The sequence below is a fragment of the Gracilinanus agilis genome, chromosome 2 (assembly GCF_016433145.1).
Source record: "Gracilinanus agilis isolate LMUSP501 chromosome 2, AgileGrace, whole genome shotgun sequence".
In the NCBI taxonomy this organism is placed as follows: Eukaryota; Metazoa; Chordata; class Mammalia; order Didelphimorphia; family Didelphidae; genus Gracilinanus; species Gracilinanus agilis.
In genome coordinates this window covers 510,043,093-510,060,500 of record NC_058131.1, presented here as the reverse complement: position 1 = coordinate 510,060,500, position 17,408 = coordinate 510,043,093, and the positions used below count along the sequence as shown (strand labels likewise).

The 17,408-nt window shown below is 38.4% G+C and overlaps 1 protein-coding gene across 1 annotated transcript in view; it reads left to right on the top strand.

The window, feature by feature from the left end:
- The window catches only part of STXBP6 (syntaxin binding protein 6), a 352,448-nt gene extending 337,079 nt beyond the window's left edge, over window positions 1-15,369 (top strand). The window contains exons 5-6 of the mRNA XM_044665046.1: window positions 7,305-7,462; window positions 14,916-15,369. Coding sequence (XP_044520981.1) covers window positions 7,305-7,462; window positions 14,916-14,939 — 182 coding nt within the window. The 3' untranslated portion in view covers window positions 14,940-15,369. The remainder of the gene's footprint in view (window positions 1-7,304; window positions 7,463-14,915) is intronic.
- Window positions 15,370-17,408: the final 2,039 nt, after the last annotated feature.

The window sequence follows — 17,408 nt, the reverse complement described above, 5'->3', positions numbered from 1 at the left end:
AACTTGAGCTCCTGCTTTCAAGAGTTCTGTTGGTTTTCCTCTCTCTGTAGCATCTCCAGCATCTTTTCTCTCTACATACATGGCCACCACCATAATACAGAGCTGTATCACCTCTTAGCTGATCTACTGTAGTAGCCTCTGTAGAGGCAAGTAAGTGATGCAGTAGAAGATAGGCAGAGTTCTGAGATTCAGGAAGACCAGAGTTCAAATCAGGCCATAAGCACTTACTAGCAGTGTTACCTTGGGCAAATCACTTAACCTCTCTGTCTGCCTTCATTTCCTCAACTGTAAAATGAGGTAACAGTACTTACCTTAGTGTTGTTGGGAACATCAAGTGGAAATTTGAAAACATGAAAAGGACTTTTCAAGCTTTAAAGCACTATGTAAATGCTATTATTTATTGCATCCCTTCACCACTTATATCAGAATACCAATTTGGTTACATTAGAAGGGCATTCCCTTTTTTTGCTTCTGAATCTTCTCCTAAAAGAGGCCTAGAATGGGATTCCACAGGAGTACTTCAGTTTCTCCAACCTTCCCAGTTATTTATAAGGTGACATAGGAGATACTAAACAACAGTAAGAAGATTCATTCAACATCCACCCATTTATGCAACCATCCACCAGCCAGCAAGTATTTAAGTGGTCATTGCTAGGGGTCCTACAGTGCTTGAGTAAGGCATAGTCCCTAATTATTGGTAATGATATCTAATTCCTCTGGCATTTCTGGAACACCAGGTGCTTCGTATCTTCATAAAACCTCATGGGGTTTAAAAAATATGTTATTCTTATTACAGGAATTCCTGAAAAACTACCTCTCCCACCACAAAAACAAAAAAAAAGAAAAAAAGAAAAACCACCAACAATCAAGCTCTCCTTTTTAAAGAAAAAAAGTTATGCAGAAGTAGACAACACAGGTTCATTTGTGCAATGTTCTGCATCCTTTGTCCTCTAGCTTTTTATTGGAAGAAGTGCTTCCTCATCTCTTCTCAAGAGCAAAGATTGGTCATTACAATTAGTGTTTTACTTCATTTTAATGTTCTTTTTATTTCCCTCATCTTAATAATTGTATTCTAATTCTGCCTACTTCATTCTCTATCAATTCATACACATATTGCCATATTTAACTCAAGTCCTTACTTACGGCATAATATTATTCCATCACATACACACACATACACATACACAATAACCACCATTTATTCAGCTAGTCTTCACATTCTAGGCACCTGTTTTTCCCAGTGGTTTTTTATTTGTCTTGTTTTGCTACCACAGGGAGTTCTGTTAAATGGCTAAATAATTGTAGAACTGGAATGTCATAGAATTGTATTGTGCTATAAAAAATAGAGATCTGAAGAATTCAGAGAAGCATAAGAAGACATGCAAAATGCAGTAATAAGAACAAGAAAAACAATATATAGAAAGACTTCAACCATGTAAATGTAAAAGTGAGAGAGAGAGAGAGAGAGAGAGAGAGAAGAAAATGTACTTTCCTCTTTGCAGGGAAGGGAAACTATGTTGGAACATTAGAAACTTCTTTTAAGAAGTTATATCATGACTTTTATTATCTATGTGCTGTTTCTTTCTCTTTTGACTTCTTTGGGGTATATGTACCATATTGAATGGAATCATCACATTGTATCGAATCAGCATCCATATCCCAGTGTTCCATCCCAGTTCTGGCTAACTGAATCAGACCAACTAGTGTAACTTTTCCCTAATTGCTTAATTGAATGATTTATTCTATTATTGACCATTTAAAAGTCCAATTAACATTAATGAAAAGAGAAGAATATGATCTCTCCTATGTTTTTGTGTATTCTATAACTATTTCTGGGTCCCTATAAAGGCAAAACACTTGCTTGATGCCCCTGCATACTGGACTTGCCACTTACCTCCTCTATCCTAAGCACATATATTATGTGTTTTCTTCATTGACTTATGAACTAATTACAAATTTCTGATTGAAGAACTTACTTATCCCTCAACAGTGAGCTAAAGATAATCAAAATGACTCCATGAGAAAGAAGACTTTTTTTTTCTGCCCATATACCTTTTCAGTAGTCCATAGCTTGACCCCACTGAAATAAAATTATAAGATTTTTACATCTGATGCCAATAGAAATTTAATTTCTATTAAAGTCTGACTGTAGCAAAATGTAAGAATAATTAAATGATACAATAAATTTATTTTGAAACAAAGCTATTATACACTATGGCATTAAATATCTCTTTCTTTGAGGGCTTTTAGCTAAGAGCATATAGGTGTAATTTTTTTTCCATTTGCTACCATATAACTTATTGGCTATGTTCAAATATGGCATCACCCAGGCATAACTAGCACCAACACTAGCTATGTGACATACCTTTCTGAACCCTTGAAGTTCAGCTTCTTCTTATTAAGAGATAATAATTGCTCTGTCTCTGTGGTGTGGTGTAGTCAAGAGAAGAAGCACTGTAAAACCTTAAAGCACATAAAGGTATGAGTTATTATTATTGACTATTGGCTTCCCCAATTAAGAGTACAAGGAAGTCGATCCTTTTGAGACATGACAGTTTTTAACTGTCTATATCATTTCAGAAACTGTTGAATCTGGAAACTATTATTCACTCTCAAAATCTGATTTTCTTGTCATTTTCTGTCTGGTAACACAGAGTGATGGACAGTTTCTGCTAAATACCCTGTTTATATAGCAGAGATCAGAGCAGAAGAAGCCTAACCAATGAGATATACTATCGTCTCTATATGTCTTTACCTCGAAAAGAGCACAAATTCTGATTTGGAACAAAAGATTCTCTCCTTGGATGAAAACAATGACTTCCAATACTTGACACCTCAATTATTTGCCAGACAATCTCGCAAAGTAACCTCTTTCTCCTCTTCTCCTCATCTAGACACTTTGGTGAACCAGTTCAACCTTGCACTGTCCCCATAGCTTGAATTTTTAGCCCTTTTATCCTAGCATGGATTACATCCAGTAGAGCCTTAGCCTTGGAGTACTCCCACCATTCACCTTCACTCCTTTACATGTGCTGCTAAACAAAGATGGAGAGAATCACACAACCATTTCTATTACATTCACTACAAATCCATGTTAAACAACTTCAACTGGGTCCTCACTGTTACTAGCCAGTCATACTTTGCCTCCCTTTACAACTCACTATCCCTCTCCCCACAGTGGTTATTCTAAACTTTTTCACCCCTCCTCAAATCTCCCAGGGCTCTCCCTCCCCCCAACCTCATAGATAAAACTTTGCCTCACATTTTTTTAAACCCTTACTTTCCATCTTAGAATTAATACTGAGTATTGGTAGCAAAGCAGAAGAATGCTAAGGACTAGGCAATGGGAGGTAAGTGATTTGCTCAGGCTCACACAGCTAGAAAGTATCTGAGGTCACATTTGTAACCAGCACCTCCTATCTCTAAGCCAGGCTCTCTCAATCCACTGAGCTCCCTAGCTGTGACCCTCCTCACTTCCACCATATTTTACAGAAAAAAAAAAAGAAAGAAATTTGAGCCCATATGCTGTGAGCTCTCTCTCATTTTCCCTCATCTCCAATCACTCAGACTCTTCTGCCCTTTCTCATACAATGAAGCCTTACTCCTGACTAGGACTAACTCCTCTATTTGTTCAAGCAATCCTATTTCATCCTATCTCCTCCAAGATTTCCCCTTCTGGCATCCCCATCTTTCACGCATTTTCTTTTTTTTCTTTTTAAACTTATTTATTTGTTATATTAAAATGCCCGGTTAACTCTCTCCCTCCTTCTACCCCAACTCCTATTAAAGAAGGCATCATTTGATTAAAAAAAGATATGTTTCTACAAAATTATGTCTTGCTTATTTCTATTTACTAATTCTTTCTCCGGAGGTGGACATTCACAAGTGATTCCTCAAACAATATTTTTGTTGCTGTATATAATGTTCTCTTAGTTCTGCTTGGTTCACTCTTTATAATTTCATATAGATTTTTCCATGTTTTTTTTAAAAAATTAACTTGCTTGTCATTTCTTATGGCACAGCAGTATTCCATCACAATCATATGGCACAACTTGTTTAGCATTCCTCAGTTGATAGGCATCCCCTCGATTTCTAGTTCTTTGCCACCATAAAGAGAGCCACTATGAATATTTTAGAACATTTAGGGTTTTTTTTTCCCTGAGCACTTTAAGAAATAAGCCTTATAGTGGTATTCAGTCTCTTCTTTACTGGTTCATTCCCTTCTGCCTATAAACATGTCTTTGTCTCCTCTATCCTGGAAAAAAAATAGCTTGTTCCTTTCATCCTAAGTGTTTCCTCTATCTCTTCTGCCCTTTGTACCTATTCTTGATAATAGGTGTCTTTGTTTTCTCTCTCTTCTCTCACTGTTTTTTTAACTCTTTACAGTCTGGCTTCTGACCTTACAATTCCACCAAATCTCCCCTCTAAAGGTTTCAAGTGATCTTCTAATCCCCATATCCAATGACCTTTCCCCTTACTCATTCTCCTTGACCTTTATGCAGCCTTTGACACTGTTGATCATTCTCTTCTTTATGCTCTCTTTTCTTCAGGTTTTCAGGACATTGCTTTCACCTGGTGCTCATTCTACTTACCTGGCTGCTCCTTCTCTATTCCTTTTGCTAAATCCTCGTAATAACCTACTCTTTAAATGTAGGTTTTGTTCAGGGTTTTGTCCTGGGCCCTCTTCTCTTCTCCCTCTATACTCTTTACTTAATGAGCTCATCAATGCTCGTGGACTTAATTACTATCTCTATATTGATGATTCTCAGATTTGCCTCTCCTTTCCCAGTCCCAAATCACCAGTTAATTGCCTTTCAAATGTCTTGAACTAGATATGCAGTAAACATCTTAAGATTTACAAATCCAAAACACAATTCATTATATTTTCCCTCCAAACTCTCTCTCCCTCCTGTCTTCCCTATTACTTATTAATTATTGTAAATTATCTATGTTATTATATTATAGTAATTGATAATTCCATATTTTGATAATATCATCTTCCCAAGGCCTTGGACTTTTAATCTGGGAGTCATCCTAGACTCCTCACTCACTGTCTCTCACTTCTCACATCCAATCCATTGCCAAAGTATTTAGACTTCACCTTTGCAACATCTTTTGAAAATGCCTCCTTCTTTTTGACACGGCCATCATTCCTAGTGCAAGCTATCCTCACCACACACCTGTATTACAGCAAGAGCCTTCTGGATGGTCTGCCTGCACCAAGTTTCTTTCTCTCTATAATACATCCTTCATTTATCCACTAAAATTATTTTCCTAAAGTGCAGGTCCAACTATATCATTCACATCTACTCCACTCCCACTCTCAATAAACTTCACTGGCTTCTGAGTGCCTCCAGGAACAAATAAAAATGCTCTGTTGCTCTACAATCAAATGATCCAGTGACCCTGGATTCCTAGCTACTTCTCAAAGAAGACACTCCTTCTCTCTGCTCCATGCATGCTCTCTGGCTATATCCCAAACTTAGAATGTTCTTCTTCCCCTGCTTCTCCTTTTAACTTTACTGGTTTCCTATAGATCTCAACTAAAATCCCTTTTACTGGTAGCCTTCCTGAACCCCTCTTAATTCTAGTGCTTTCTCTCTGTTAATTATGTCTTGCTTATCCTAAATATAACTCATTCTGTATGTATTTGTTTGCATATCTTCTTGCCTGTTAAGGTTATAAGCCTTTTGTTGGCAGGGACTGCCTTTTATCTCTTTTTGTATCCCAAGCATTTAGCACAGTTTCTGGCACTTGGTGGATGCTTCATGTTTGTTGATTGTTTGAAAGGGTAGAACTTTATAACAATTAGAGCTATCTAAAAATGAATTAGACTGTCTCAGGAAGTAGGAACTTCCCCATCACTAGAAGTTACAGGGTCACAGACTTAGAGCTTGAAGTGATCTTATAGGCCACTGAGTATAGCTCCCTCATTTATAGATAAAGAAACTGAGGCTCAGAAAGGTTAAATGACTTGTCCGAGTCACAGAACTATTTCATATCTAAGCAAGATTTTAACTCAGGTCTTTCTGACTTCAAATCCAGCTCTCTGTTCATTACTCAACCTAGATATTCAAGGAGAGGTTAGATAATGACTTCAAGAGTCTCTTTCAATTCTATGGCCCTATAGCATTTATAAATGACTACCATAAGTATGCTATAATAGTTCCTTATTTCCTCTGGTTATGGTTGACCCACAAAGCCTAAGATAAGTAAAGTAATGAATTTATAATTTTTTTTTCTATCCTGGGACTCCATTCTAGGAGCATAGGGCCACAACCAGTAGGCAATGGGTCACTCAGGGTCACCCAGCTGGGAAGTGTCTGAGCCCGGACTTGAACCTAGGACCTTTCGTCTCTAGGCCTGGCTCTCAATCCACTGAGCTAGCCCAGCTGCCCCTACTTTAGGTTGCAGTTTCTTTAGCAGATGTAGTTTTTACAGGGTGGGGTTGCTAGCCCCACGCCCAACCCTCCTCCTTTTTTCATCCGGGCTAGGGACCATCCTTAGCCCAGGAGTGGTAAGGGTGGGCGATAGGGGTCAAGTGACTTGCCCAAGGTCACACAGCTGGAAGTGTCCGAGGCCGGACTTGAACCTAGGACCTCCAGTCTCTAGGCCTGGCTCTCAATCCACTGAGCCACCCAGCTGCCCCGAATTTATAATTACAGGTAATTTTTTCTTACTATCTAATTATATACACCTGTGCAGTCTTGTTTAACTTCATACCACAAGTTCTTATGTTCAGATTTTTATCCCTTGGAACTCTTTTCCTTCTACTACCCCCATCCACCCAACAGAATTCTCTACCAGACCATCTAGAACATAGTCTTACCACTCAAGGTTTAAGAAATAAGCTTTCCAATTTCTGCTACTGCATGAATTTCCTTCCTGGAAATAAGAAGTTATCCTTTTCAGACTCCTGGAAACAATTAACTAGTACTTCTGGATCTTGAAAATGTCAGGACCCATCCTAATCTGCCTGATTTATTCCTAAAACATAGCTTCCCAGCTTGAAGAGCCTAGTCAGTTCTTTGTTTCTTATACAAACTTCTGATGTTATACAAAATACACAATATGATATAATATAAAAGGAGACTATGTGTTTGAATCTTGATGCCACTTGTTGGCTAAGTGACCTCAGTTAAGTCATTTTGTTTGAGGAAGCTCAGTTTATTTCCTTACCTGGAAAATGATACTTACCTCCTTAGGATCATTGTAAGGAAATCATGTTGAAAAGTTTAAATTTCTCTGTCGTAAATCCTGGGTTGTCATCATCATCATTATTTATTGTTATTTATCTGTTTCAGGAAACAGCATACTTCATTCAGCAGCAGACAGTGTAACAAGCGCAGTACAGAAGGCCAGCCAGGCCTTGAATGAACGTGGGGAAAGGTTAGGTCGAGCAGAAGAAAAGACAGAAGATATGAAGAACAGTGCCCAGCAGTTTGCTGAAACTGCCCACAAGGTAAGATGCGGGGCAAGGGAATTTGGTTTTGGCTTCCTGGTTATTTCCAAGGAGGCTCTGATTCACTATTATACTGTTTTATAGAAACCCTGTTGTGCCAAGAATCTGTCCAGGAATATTTGTTATATACCATGAAATGTGCAAAACAAAATTTTCACCCCTCCCATCTTTGTACTATTTGTCAGACATATACTGTCTAGATTTATTTGCATCAATAAATGCTTAGTTTGGAATAAGGAAAAATAGTTCTTCCTCTAGCTAGTCCTTTAATTGTCTCCCCTTTACTTTCTCTACCTCCAGTTCTGACCTTTCACAAAGGAACAATCTCTTGTCTCTACCTAGAGATTTGAGACTAAAGTGCCAACAGGTGAAATGATGCTCTAGAGATCTGCACAAAAAGGGACTCCCCTTCCCCCCCAATCTCTATCTTGGCTCATACTTGAAAGAAGCCTTGGATGCTTGTCTCCTCTTTTCCTTCCTGAGAGGCATTTTATGGGTTCTCATCTCTGTGCTCAGTTCTGCATAAACAAGCCCTAGCAAAAGTGATCTCAATATTGCATCACTCAGGAAGGGGCCCAACTATTCCTGGTGCTTTATTGCTGGAACCTTAGCTGTAGCTTGACTATTATAGTCTTGCTTGCCAAGATCTGTTTCTACTTTTATAAACCAAAAAAAAATGTGCCAGGATACCTCCATATCCTAAAAACAGTCATTTTTAAATGGAAAAACTTAAGTATTTATTTGCAACCACCAATCTCTGGTAAGGGGTTAAGGATAGGGACTAGACTTGAGATTTCATTAATATAGAGAACTCCCAGATTAGATAGAGAATTCCCGGATCAGTAAATTCCCTCTGCCATTGGAGGCAAAGAATTAAATGACAGCATAGGAAGAAAGGAGTCTGTATGTCAGTAGGTTAAGTAGGTGTATTGAAGTTCCAATTGAAGAGTAAGACTGATCTAGTTAATAAATAGAACTTGATGTCTAGATGGCTTTCAGGTAAACAAATCAGCAAACATTAATCACCTAATAGATGAAGGACACTGGAAGAAAAAACAAGTTTCACTAAGACATGGAGAATGTAGTCTAGGCAGGTATATTGCTCATAACCTGTACTAAAATACTAAGTTTGAGATCTTGCTTCTGTGGTAAGATCTCACTGAGATCTGAACACTCAGTTTGGAGTTGATGGACTTGGATTTGAATCCTAACTCTGCCAAAGTATATCCTTGCTTCTGCTGAGGGGAAGATTTCAGAAATAAGAGAGAAAATACAAACTACCAATAAAAAAGACTTCTTAGGCCATTCTACTAAAGGTTAGGCTTTATATCCTCCCTGCATTAGCATGTAACATGAGAGGGAACATGGGAAGCTGGTATTTAGAGTTCTGGGGAGCAAATCTTGAATACACAATCGCCCCTGTGATTCCATTGGAAAACAAGCATGTAGAAACCTCCCAGATTTCCATGCCTAGTTTCCCCAGTGAATCAGTACATATAACCAATTTATGTCTCTAAAAATCTTTAACTAGAGGTACTAAAGCCTTTCTGTAGTCACTGAGGTTTCTCTGAAATATTCTAGCATTTCCTGCAACATTTTTCAAAAAGCCTATGTTTGGGGAGAAGTAAAGGGGACAAGCAACTTCTATGCTAGATATTATAAAATTCACCTTGCAAACATTATCTCATTTAGTCCCCACCTGTGAGAGAGATGCTATTATTATAAGGCCTGTTGAGGAAACTGAGGTACGGAGACATTAAAATGACTTGCCCAGAATCATATAATTATTGTCACAGGTCAGATTTGAACTCGTGTTTCTGACTTCTGGTCCAATTCTTTATCCACTGTCCCATCTTCCTGTACTTTGGCCAGCATCTCCAGCATCTCCCAATGAAGTGCATCCTGGGTTGTGATAGCCTACTGACTATGGAGTGCTCATTGTTAAATTTTCAATGAGAGGTTATTTACATCATGCAAATCAGCAATGCTAGGAGCAGCCAGTCCTATTGAACATATGATACCTCTTATTAATAAGCTCAATAAGAGTAGAGATTCTTTGTTCCAATGTATTTGTATCCCCACTGCCTAATATAGTTCCTGATATATAATAGTGCTTCATAAATGCTTGTTGATTGCTTAGTTCAAAGGTACATCTAGGTAGGATAGGATTAGAACTAGGAGGGGCACTGGACTTGATCTAGTCCAGTGCCTCATTTTATAGATAATAGGATTGAAGGGATTTTCCCCTAGGCTTTATAAGTGTTCAATAGCAAAGCCAGATTTCCAACCATTCATTTGACTCAATCCAACACACTTTTTCTTGTACCACAGTAGCTGAGAGCTGAGACAGTTTTGTCTCTCCAAGCTTCTTTTGCCCCTTCCTCCTTTTCCCAAGATCTTGGTTGGTGCAGAAACAAGTCAAGAAATTTAAAAGCCTAGCTTCATAGCTTAGTTTTACATAATCTCAACTGAAAAGATTTCTAAAGGAAGGAAAATAGGAATGGGAGAAAAGTTTAAATTGTTTAGCCTGGGGGAAAAGACTTAGAGGGAAATAACTTTTTTGTCTTCCAGTTCTGTGAAGGCTTATTATAAAGTCGGTGACCTACTAGTTTTCTCTTTGTATTAGGTACAAAACAATAGGTTAAGAGTTGATAAGACTGGAATAAGAGACCTTAATAAAAGCAACCCCCAAAAATGTAGAGACCAAAACTATGAAGAGAACTGATTGAGTGCTCCCCCAGACTCACTCAGTAGAGCCTTTTATATACAGATAATCTGTGATTCATCAGCTAAGTACCCAGTGCATAGATAGAGTGCTGGGTCTAGAGTCAGTTTTCTGGCCTCAGATACTTACTATACTGTGTGATCCTGGGCAAGTCATTTAACCCTGTTTCTCATCTATAAAATGAGCTGGAGAAGGAAATGGCAAACCACTCCTGTATCTTTACCAAAAAAAAAAAACCCAAATGGGGTCACAAAGAATCAGACACAACTGAATGTGAATCTCCATCTATGCTACCAAATGCCATATGATTTTTAATTTGTAGCACAACTTCCTTAGAGATCATCTATTTCAACCTCCAGATTTTATAGATCAGAAAACTGAGGCTAAGAGAGAAGGAATGATTTATTGGGGTTCTTTTATTATGATTATTAATTAATTCATTAACTCCTGCTATATTTTACCTAATCAGTTTTTACTATTTATATTTTATTTTACCTAATCTGTTACTACTGATAAGCTTAGCATGATACTTTAACAGGGATTAGGAAAAGCTGCTGATGGTTAGGGACTCTTTAAGGGTCAGATGGGGTATGGACAGGGTATAGTAGTGGAGGAATCCTGGCTTTAAACTTGACCGCCAAACTCAAAAGAGAAATGATGGGCTGAGGTCAGAACTCTCCCAAAATAGAACAGTCAATGGAACACAATGAGACCCCTGTCAGAATAGAAATTGACATGGCCTGTAAAGGAACATGAGATGGAATCGTTGGTACCAACTAAAATTAATTGCTTTATATTTTCTAGGGGGACTGTTTTGGTTTTTTTTGGTGAGTGCGTTAGAGGGGCGAGAGGAAGGATTGAGACAGAGAGAGGAGAGGAGAGAGGTAGACAAGAGAGACAGAAAGAAAAAGAGACAGATAGGAAGAGAGGTAGATGAGAGAGAGAGAGAGAGAGAGAGAGAGAGAGAGAGAGAGAGAGAGAGAGAGTGTGTGTCTATGAACAAGTACACAAGAGGGAGAACATTTCAAAGCCAAGATTACAACTTTTTTAAATTAGTATGTTTGCTTATGAATCATTCCAGCATTGGAAATGTTCTTTAATAAGCAGATTTACCTCTAAGGAGATGGAATGCCTATCTTCCCAGGGAATGATACTCCTAAATTCTGAGGTAGGAGAGCCAGCGTAGGCTGTCTGGGATGATGTCCTTTCACTAGCCCAGTGACAGTTCCCCTGAGCCAAGTTCCCAGGCGAGGATTTGGAGGAGATGTTGCCCCTGCCTTCCACCCCCTCTCCAATCTTGGCTGGGTTGACTCATAGTGGGTGGGTTGTTTTTACAAATGCCCAAGTACAGAGGACAGAATTTTCATCCGATAAGGTACCTAATACTGGAGTTTAATTGGAACACTGTTCTCTCCTCTTCCATCCTCGCCCCTCCTAACACCTCCCCCAAAATTCTGGCAGTGGTATTCTACAGATATATTTCAAGAAATATGCTTTAAGACGTACAGAGAATGTGTCAGGTATCCAAAGGCATCCTGGACTGTCATACATGATACCTTAGGGTTGTTTCCTATAGAAGGGGTGGAAAATTAAGTTCTCTCTGCCCCCTACCTCTCAGCCCTTCCCCACACTCAGTTTCAGAGTCTGATTTGAGAAAGCACATTTCCTTCCTGAACTAAGGGTTTGGCAGAACTCCAGACAGTAGAACCACTCAGGCAGGGACGCTCACTTTTCCTTTGCCCTGAAAAATCACCAAGTTGCAGAGTATGCAATGCCTTTGGGGGCCTCGCTGAGTAAGAATAGTGAGTCAGCGGTTGTGGTGTTAGTACTTTAAGATTCCTTCTTGGAGGACAAAGGATGGTTGGGATTTACATGGCAAGGCATTGCTAGGCAAGGAGGGCAGAGGGTGTTTAGTGGAAACATTCCAGAGACCTGGATACGTGTATGTCTGACCTTTGCCACTGAGCCATTTTAGGACCCTGGCTAAGTTGCTTCAACCTCTTAGCTTCAGTTTCCTCATCTGTTAGATGGGAATTGCATCTTGCAAAATTTGCATTGCCTATATCATAGAAGTGGTTATGAGGAAAGAGCTTTGTAAATTAGAAAGCACAAGGCAAGTATCAATTGCTGTTAGAGCTGTTTTAGTTGTTTCTGACTCTTCCTAAACTCAGTTGGAGTTTTCTTGGCAAAGGTACTGGAGTGATTTGCCATTTCCTTATCCAGCTCATTTTATAGATGGGGAAACTGAGGCAAAGAGCCTTAAGTGACTCTTACAGCTAGTAAGTATCTGAGACCAGATTTAAACTCAGGAAGTTGAGTCTTCCTTACTTCAGGACCACTGTACCAAGTATGTGCCCCAGACCCTGCCTTACATTGGCCCAATTATTCAAAGAATGTTTGACCTAGAACCCCAAGGACTGCTTCATATAGTCCTATTTTTTTTTAGAGATGAGAAAGCTGAATTCCAGAGGGCTTAATGATTTGAACAGGGTCACACAGTTATTGAGTGACAAAAGCAGAACTAGATATGTCGTCCTTACCCCGAGTGCAGTGTCCGTGTTTATGCAGTATTGCCTCCCATGTTCTATTTTTCTCCCCAGTTTCTTCTTGGTGAGAAGCAAGAGCTAATTTTCTAAAGTTAACGTTAAAGAAATCCTTGCTCAGATGTAGCCTTGACAGAATTGGGCTTTCTACAAAATTCTTGTAGAAACTTGCTTTCTGCTATGATTTTAATCACTCAGTTATCCAAACTCCTGTCTCGCTTGATTCTTTCCTTAACTTGAAGTTGTGGTTCCTGCTTAGTTTCACAGCAGACATATAAAGTTACCACCTGCAGGGGATTGAGTTTTCATTCTTAGAAATAGAGGACTTATAGTGATGAGAAGTAAATAGGGAGGATTAGTTATCTCTTCACCATAGAGAAATCCTCATGTGGAAATTCTCACCAATTCAGATGCCACTAATCAATAACTTAGTAAATAAGCCTCTGAGTTCTCCAAAGCACAAAGGTCAAGTGGCTTGTTCAGAAATACATAGCCAGTAAATACCAGAGGCAAGATTTGAACCCAAATATTTCTGACTCTACACCTAGAACTTTGCTCACTTTACCACATTATTCCAAATAGCAACAATAATAGTAACTGAGGTTTATAGAGATTTACGTTTTTCAAAGCATTTTATACATCTTATCTCATATCATCCGTACAACAAATCTGTATGTAAGTATGAAGTATATCCATTATCTCTATTTTCAGATGAAGAAACCAAAGCTCAGAGAGGTTGTGACTTACCCATTATTACCCAACTAATAGGTATCTGGGGTCAGATATCATACCAGGACTTTCTTAACTCCAAATCTGATACCCTTTTCCACGACATCAAAAACCAGCCATCTGATAAAAAATTTCAGTTCACACAGGCATTCTAAGTCCGCTTCTTCCTCTGCCTTCCTGTTCATTGCACTGCATTGACTCATTGGGCAGGGAGACGTGGCTTTGAGACACCCCTGGATTAAATCTATATCCTGTACCCAAATCCAGTTTCACTAAATGAATGGCCCTGGGGCCCAGCTTAGTTTGCGGAACTATTGACTAACATGGTGGCATTTGGTACTCCCATTTGGAGAGATCTGGTCTTTCAATAGACTGCATTTCTCAAATGCCACTGGAAGCAGAAATCAAGGTCTGGCTTCCAGCTATTGTTCAGCCTTTGTCAATAACGGGGTTTAACTATCAAGTGAATTGTACTGGCTAGAATGATCTCATTTAACTAAGAATTAATGGTCTAATTAGCAAAGGGTGTATAGACTCTCTTTGTTCATCCTTAATATTTTATAACAAACCAGTAAAGGTTCAAGTTTGAGGATCAAGCATTTGTTCAACAAGCATTTATTGAGTATAGTGTGTTGGCACTGGTATTAGGTTTTCAAGACAAAAATAAAACAGCTTCTACTTTCAGGTAGCTTATATTTTGCTAGAAGAAAATATATACCCTTATAAGTAAATACAAAATATTTGCCAAGAAATTCTATCCATGGGGATGGGGAAGGGGCATAGAGAGTAGGAAAACAACAAGCAAATGAAGGAAACAAGAACCTTGCAAGAGGTGACATTTGAATGAAGCCTTGAATGGAATTAAGAATTTCAAAAGGTTGAGTTGAGGTGACAGAGCATTCTAAGAATAGAATATAAAATATAGCTAACATCCAATAGACTGGCTTTGCTAGGGCATAACCCTTATGAGGAAAAGTCATGTGAAAGCAAATTTGGAAAGAGTATGGAGCCACATAGTGAAAAAATTGTCAACATCCAATACTGGCCCAGAAGTCAAGATACTTGAGTTAGTCTAGTACCATCTCTTTCTAGATTCCACCTTGACACACGACTACATCATATTACATTGAGTGAGTCACTTAATCTTAAAAATTAGTTTTGTCTTGTATGAAATAGGGATACTATCCTCATACTCTTCCTTCCTTCTCCTTGGAAGAGATGATAAAAGATGAGAAAGCCCAGTTTGACTCCGTACATGAAAGGTGTCATTTAAGCATTAGGAAGTGTTATAAGCAATATTAAAAAATACTGTGTGTTATTCAGAAAGATAATTCAGGAAAAGTTTCTGAGAAAGATGTCATTGTGTTCAGAGATATCATGTATTATACTACCCCTTTTTTTCCCATTAAAATGACCCAGATTTTCACTCTTCTTTTTCTTCTCTCTCTCTTCCCAGCTTGCCATGAAGCATAAGTGCTGAAGTACTCACTGCCTATCCTGATGACCCTCCCAAGAGAAATGGAAAAGATTGGTTCAGCAGTTTTTACAAGAATTCCAAAATTCCACCTGCTTCTTGTTACCAATTCATTGGAAATTGGTTTGTGTTCTTTTCAGACATTAGTACTGGGGAGAGGATAAAGTTATTGTGTTTTTACATTTCTGTAGTGACCTTCTTAAGAAATGCTGCACTATATTCAATTGGGGGGGGGAGGATTTTTTTCGGTCTTTTTTCTCCAAAATGTCTTAGATGTTTTATTTGGTTTATAAGTAAGAAAATAAGAAAATTGGACCAAATAACTTGAACAGGGTGAAAACTGGCAAAATCTGTTTTTTTCCTTGATACGAAACAGGAAGGCATTTTAATTTGGCTACATCTAATGTTATTGTTTCTGTAAGAAAATAAAATTCAAAGAGTGATTAATTTTTTTTCCTCGTTTTTGTAACTAGTGTTAGTAGATTCTGAAAGCTAGAATTCTGTATCCTGGGACATTAGAAGTCTCTATTATGGAAAACAATTGGATTTATCAAGGGAAACAGCCGTCTTAAATTTTGCTTTCTGCCTAGCTACCTTTTGCATGAGCCATCACCAGCATTCCAAAAAGCAAAACAGAGTTGCAGATAAGAATCTGCTTTCTGTGTTTCAGGTTCAATGTTCTGCTACTTATTTCCAGAATGATCATTTTTTACTTTACTGTGAAAAAATATAAATGTGAAGTTAAAGACTTAGGAAAATTTTTTCTTTCTAATTAAGTAGTTACCCTGTACTCAGTAGAGGGAAAGTAGTTATGATAACACATGATTCCTTTGCCCTCCAGTAGATGGTAGGGAAGATTGAGTAAAGTAGGGATGAGAACTTTCACTAACCCATCTATGAATTAGCAGATAAATAATAAGGAGTTGCCTAAAGCAGAGGGATTAAATGACCTGTTCTTGGTCTCTCAATAAAGATCAAAGGGAAAAGATTTGAAACCAAGTTTTTCCTGACTCCCCAAACCAATCTCCATCCTCTGCTCTATTACAGTTTAGTGGAAGAGATTAGAACAGACATGAATTAGCACAGACATGGCACTATGTGATAAGCCATAAGAGTGAAACAGCCAAAGGACTATTTCTGAAGTGAGACAGATCACTTTGTGAAATGGAAGGTACCAATTTACCACTTCTTCACCTTCTAAAGAAAACCTTAGTAGTTAGGATAATTTCTAAATTATGTGTTATAAAAGGACTTTTAATTTAGTATTTTTCTAGGTAAGCTTTTAGATTATAGCAAAATTATTCCTTAGAAATTAGATTTCAAGTTGCAGCTGGGTAGTTTGATAGATAATGTACTAAGACTGGAATTGGGGGAACCTGGGTTCAAAATTGGGCTCAGACACTTCCTAGCTATGTGATCCTGGGCAAGTGACTTAACCTCAATTGCCTAGCCCTTGCTGCTCTTCTGTCTTGGAACTGATAGTAAGACAGAAGGTATAGATGGATGGAAGGAAGGAAAGCAAAGAAAAAAGGAAAGCAAAGAAGGATGGAAGGGAGGAAGGAAAGAAGGAATTAGGTTTTTCAGGCATTTGGCTATGGGCTCTTATTATACTTCTGATGGTGTCTGTCCCATATGTAAGCATTTTCCTATTTACTGTGACAGGAACTTGGAGTACATGTGCCATAGAGAACTTAGCCTCTAAGAACTGTAAAAAGTCTTCAGAGGCCAGAGACCACATAGTGGTGATGGTATCAAGAGGAAATCTTGATAAAATATTAATTTCACAGGAAAGGTCCCTTCCCAGTATCTTACATCCTACAATTCTGAGTTGTAATCATTTGAAAGTTCAAGACCATTTCTCTTTTTTGGTCAGGGTCTTGTATTTGGTTTTATTTTGTCCTGGATCTGTTAATTTCATTTATATAAGAAGCTCCCAGTATGAAAAGTTCCTCAGCTGAGGCAAAGGGCCCTCAGCTTTACTCCTTCCAGTTGTAGACAGTGTCTGAGACACTGAGATGTTAGGTGTCTAGTCTGGGGTCACATAGCCAATATTGGTAAAAGGTGGAACTGAAACGTTGGTTGGCAGAACTTGGTCTTCCTGGTTTCCAAGCTTCACTTTATATCCACTGCATGAGGCTGCCTCTCAGATATAGTAGTTGAGGCAGTTAGGTGGCTCATTGGACAGAGAGACTGACCTAGAGACAGGACATCTGGCTTCAAACATTTCCTAGCTGTGTGACTGGGCAAATCATTTAACCCCAATTGCCTAGCCCTTAACAGTCTTTGGCCTTAGAACCAATACTTCATATGGATCCTAAGGCAAGAACTTCATAAAGGGATTTATTATCTTTTTTTAATGTGGTTGTCATTCCAAGAAAAGGCTTGAATTTGATAAAAATTCAACTGGTCCAGATAAAGATCTGTAGAAATGAAAATAAGGGGGGGAGGGATTACATTTTCAACATTTTTTCCTCT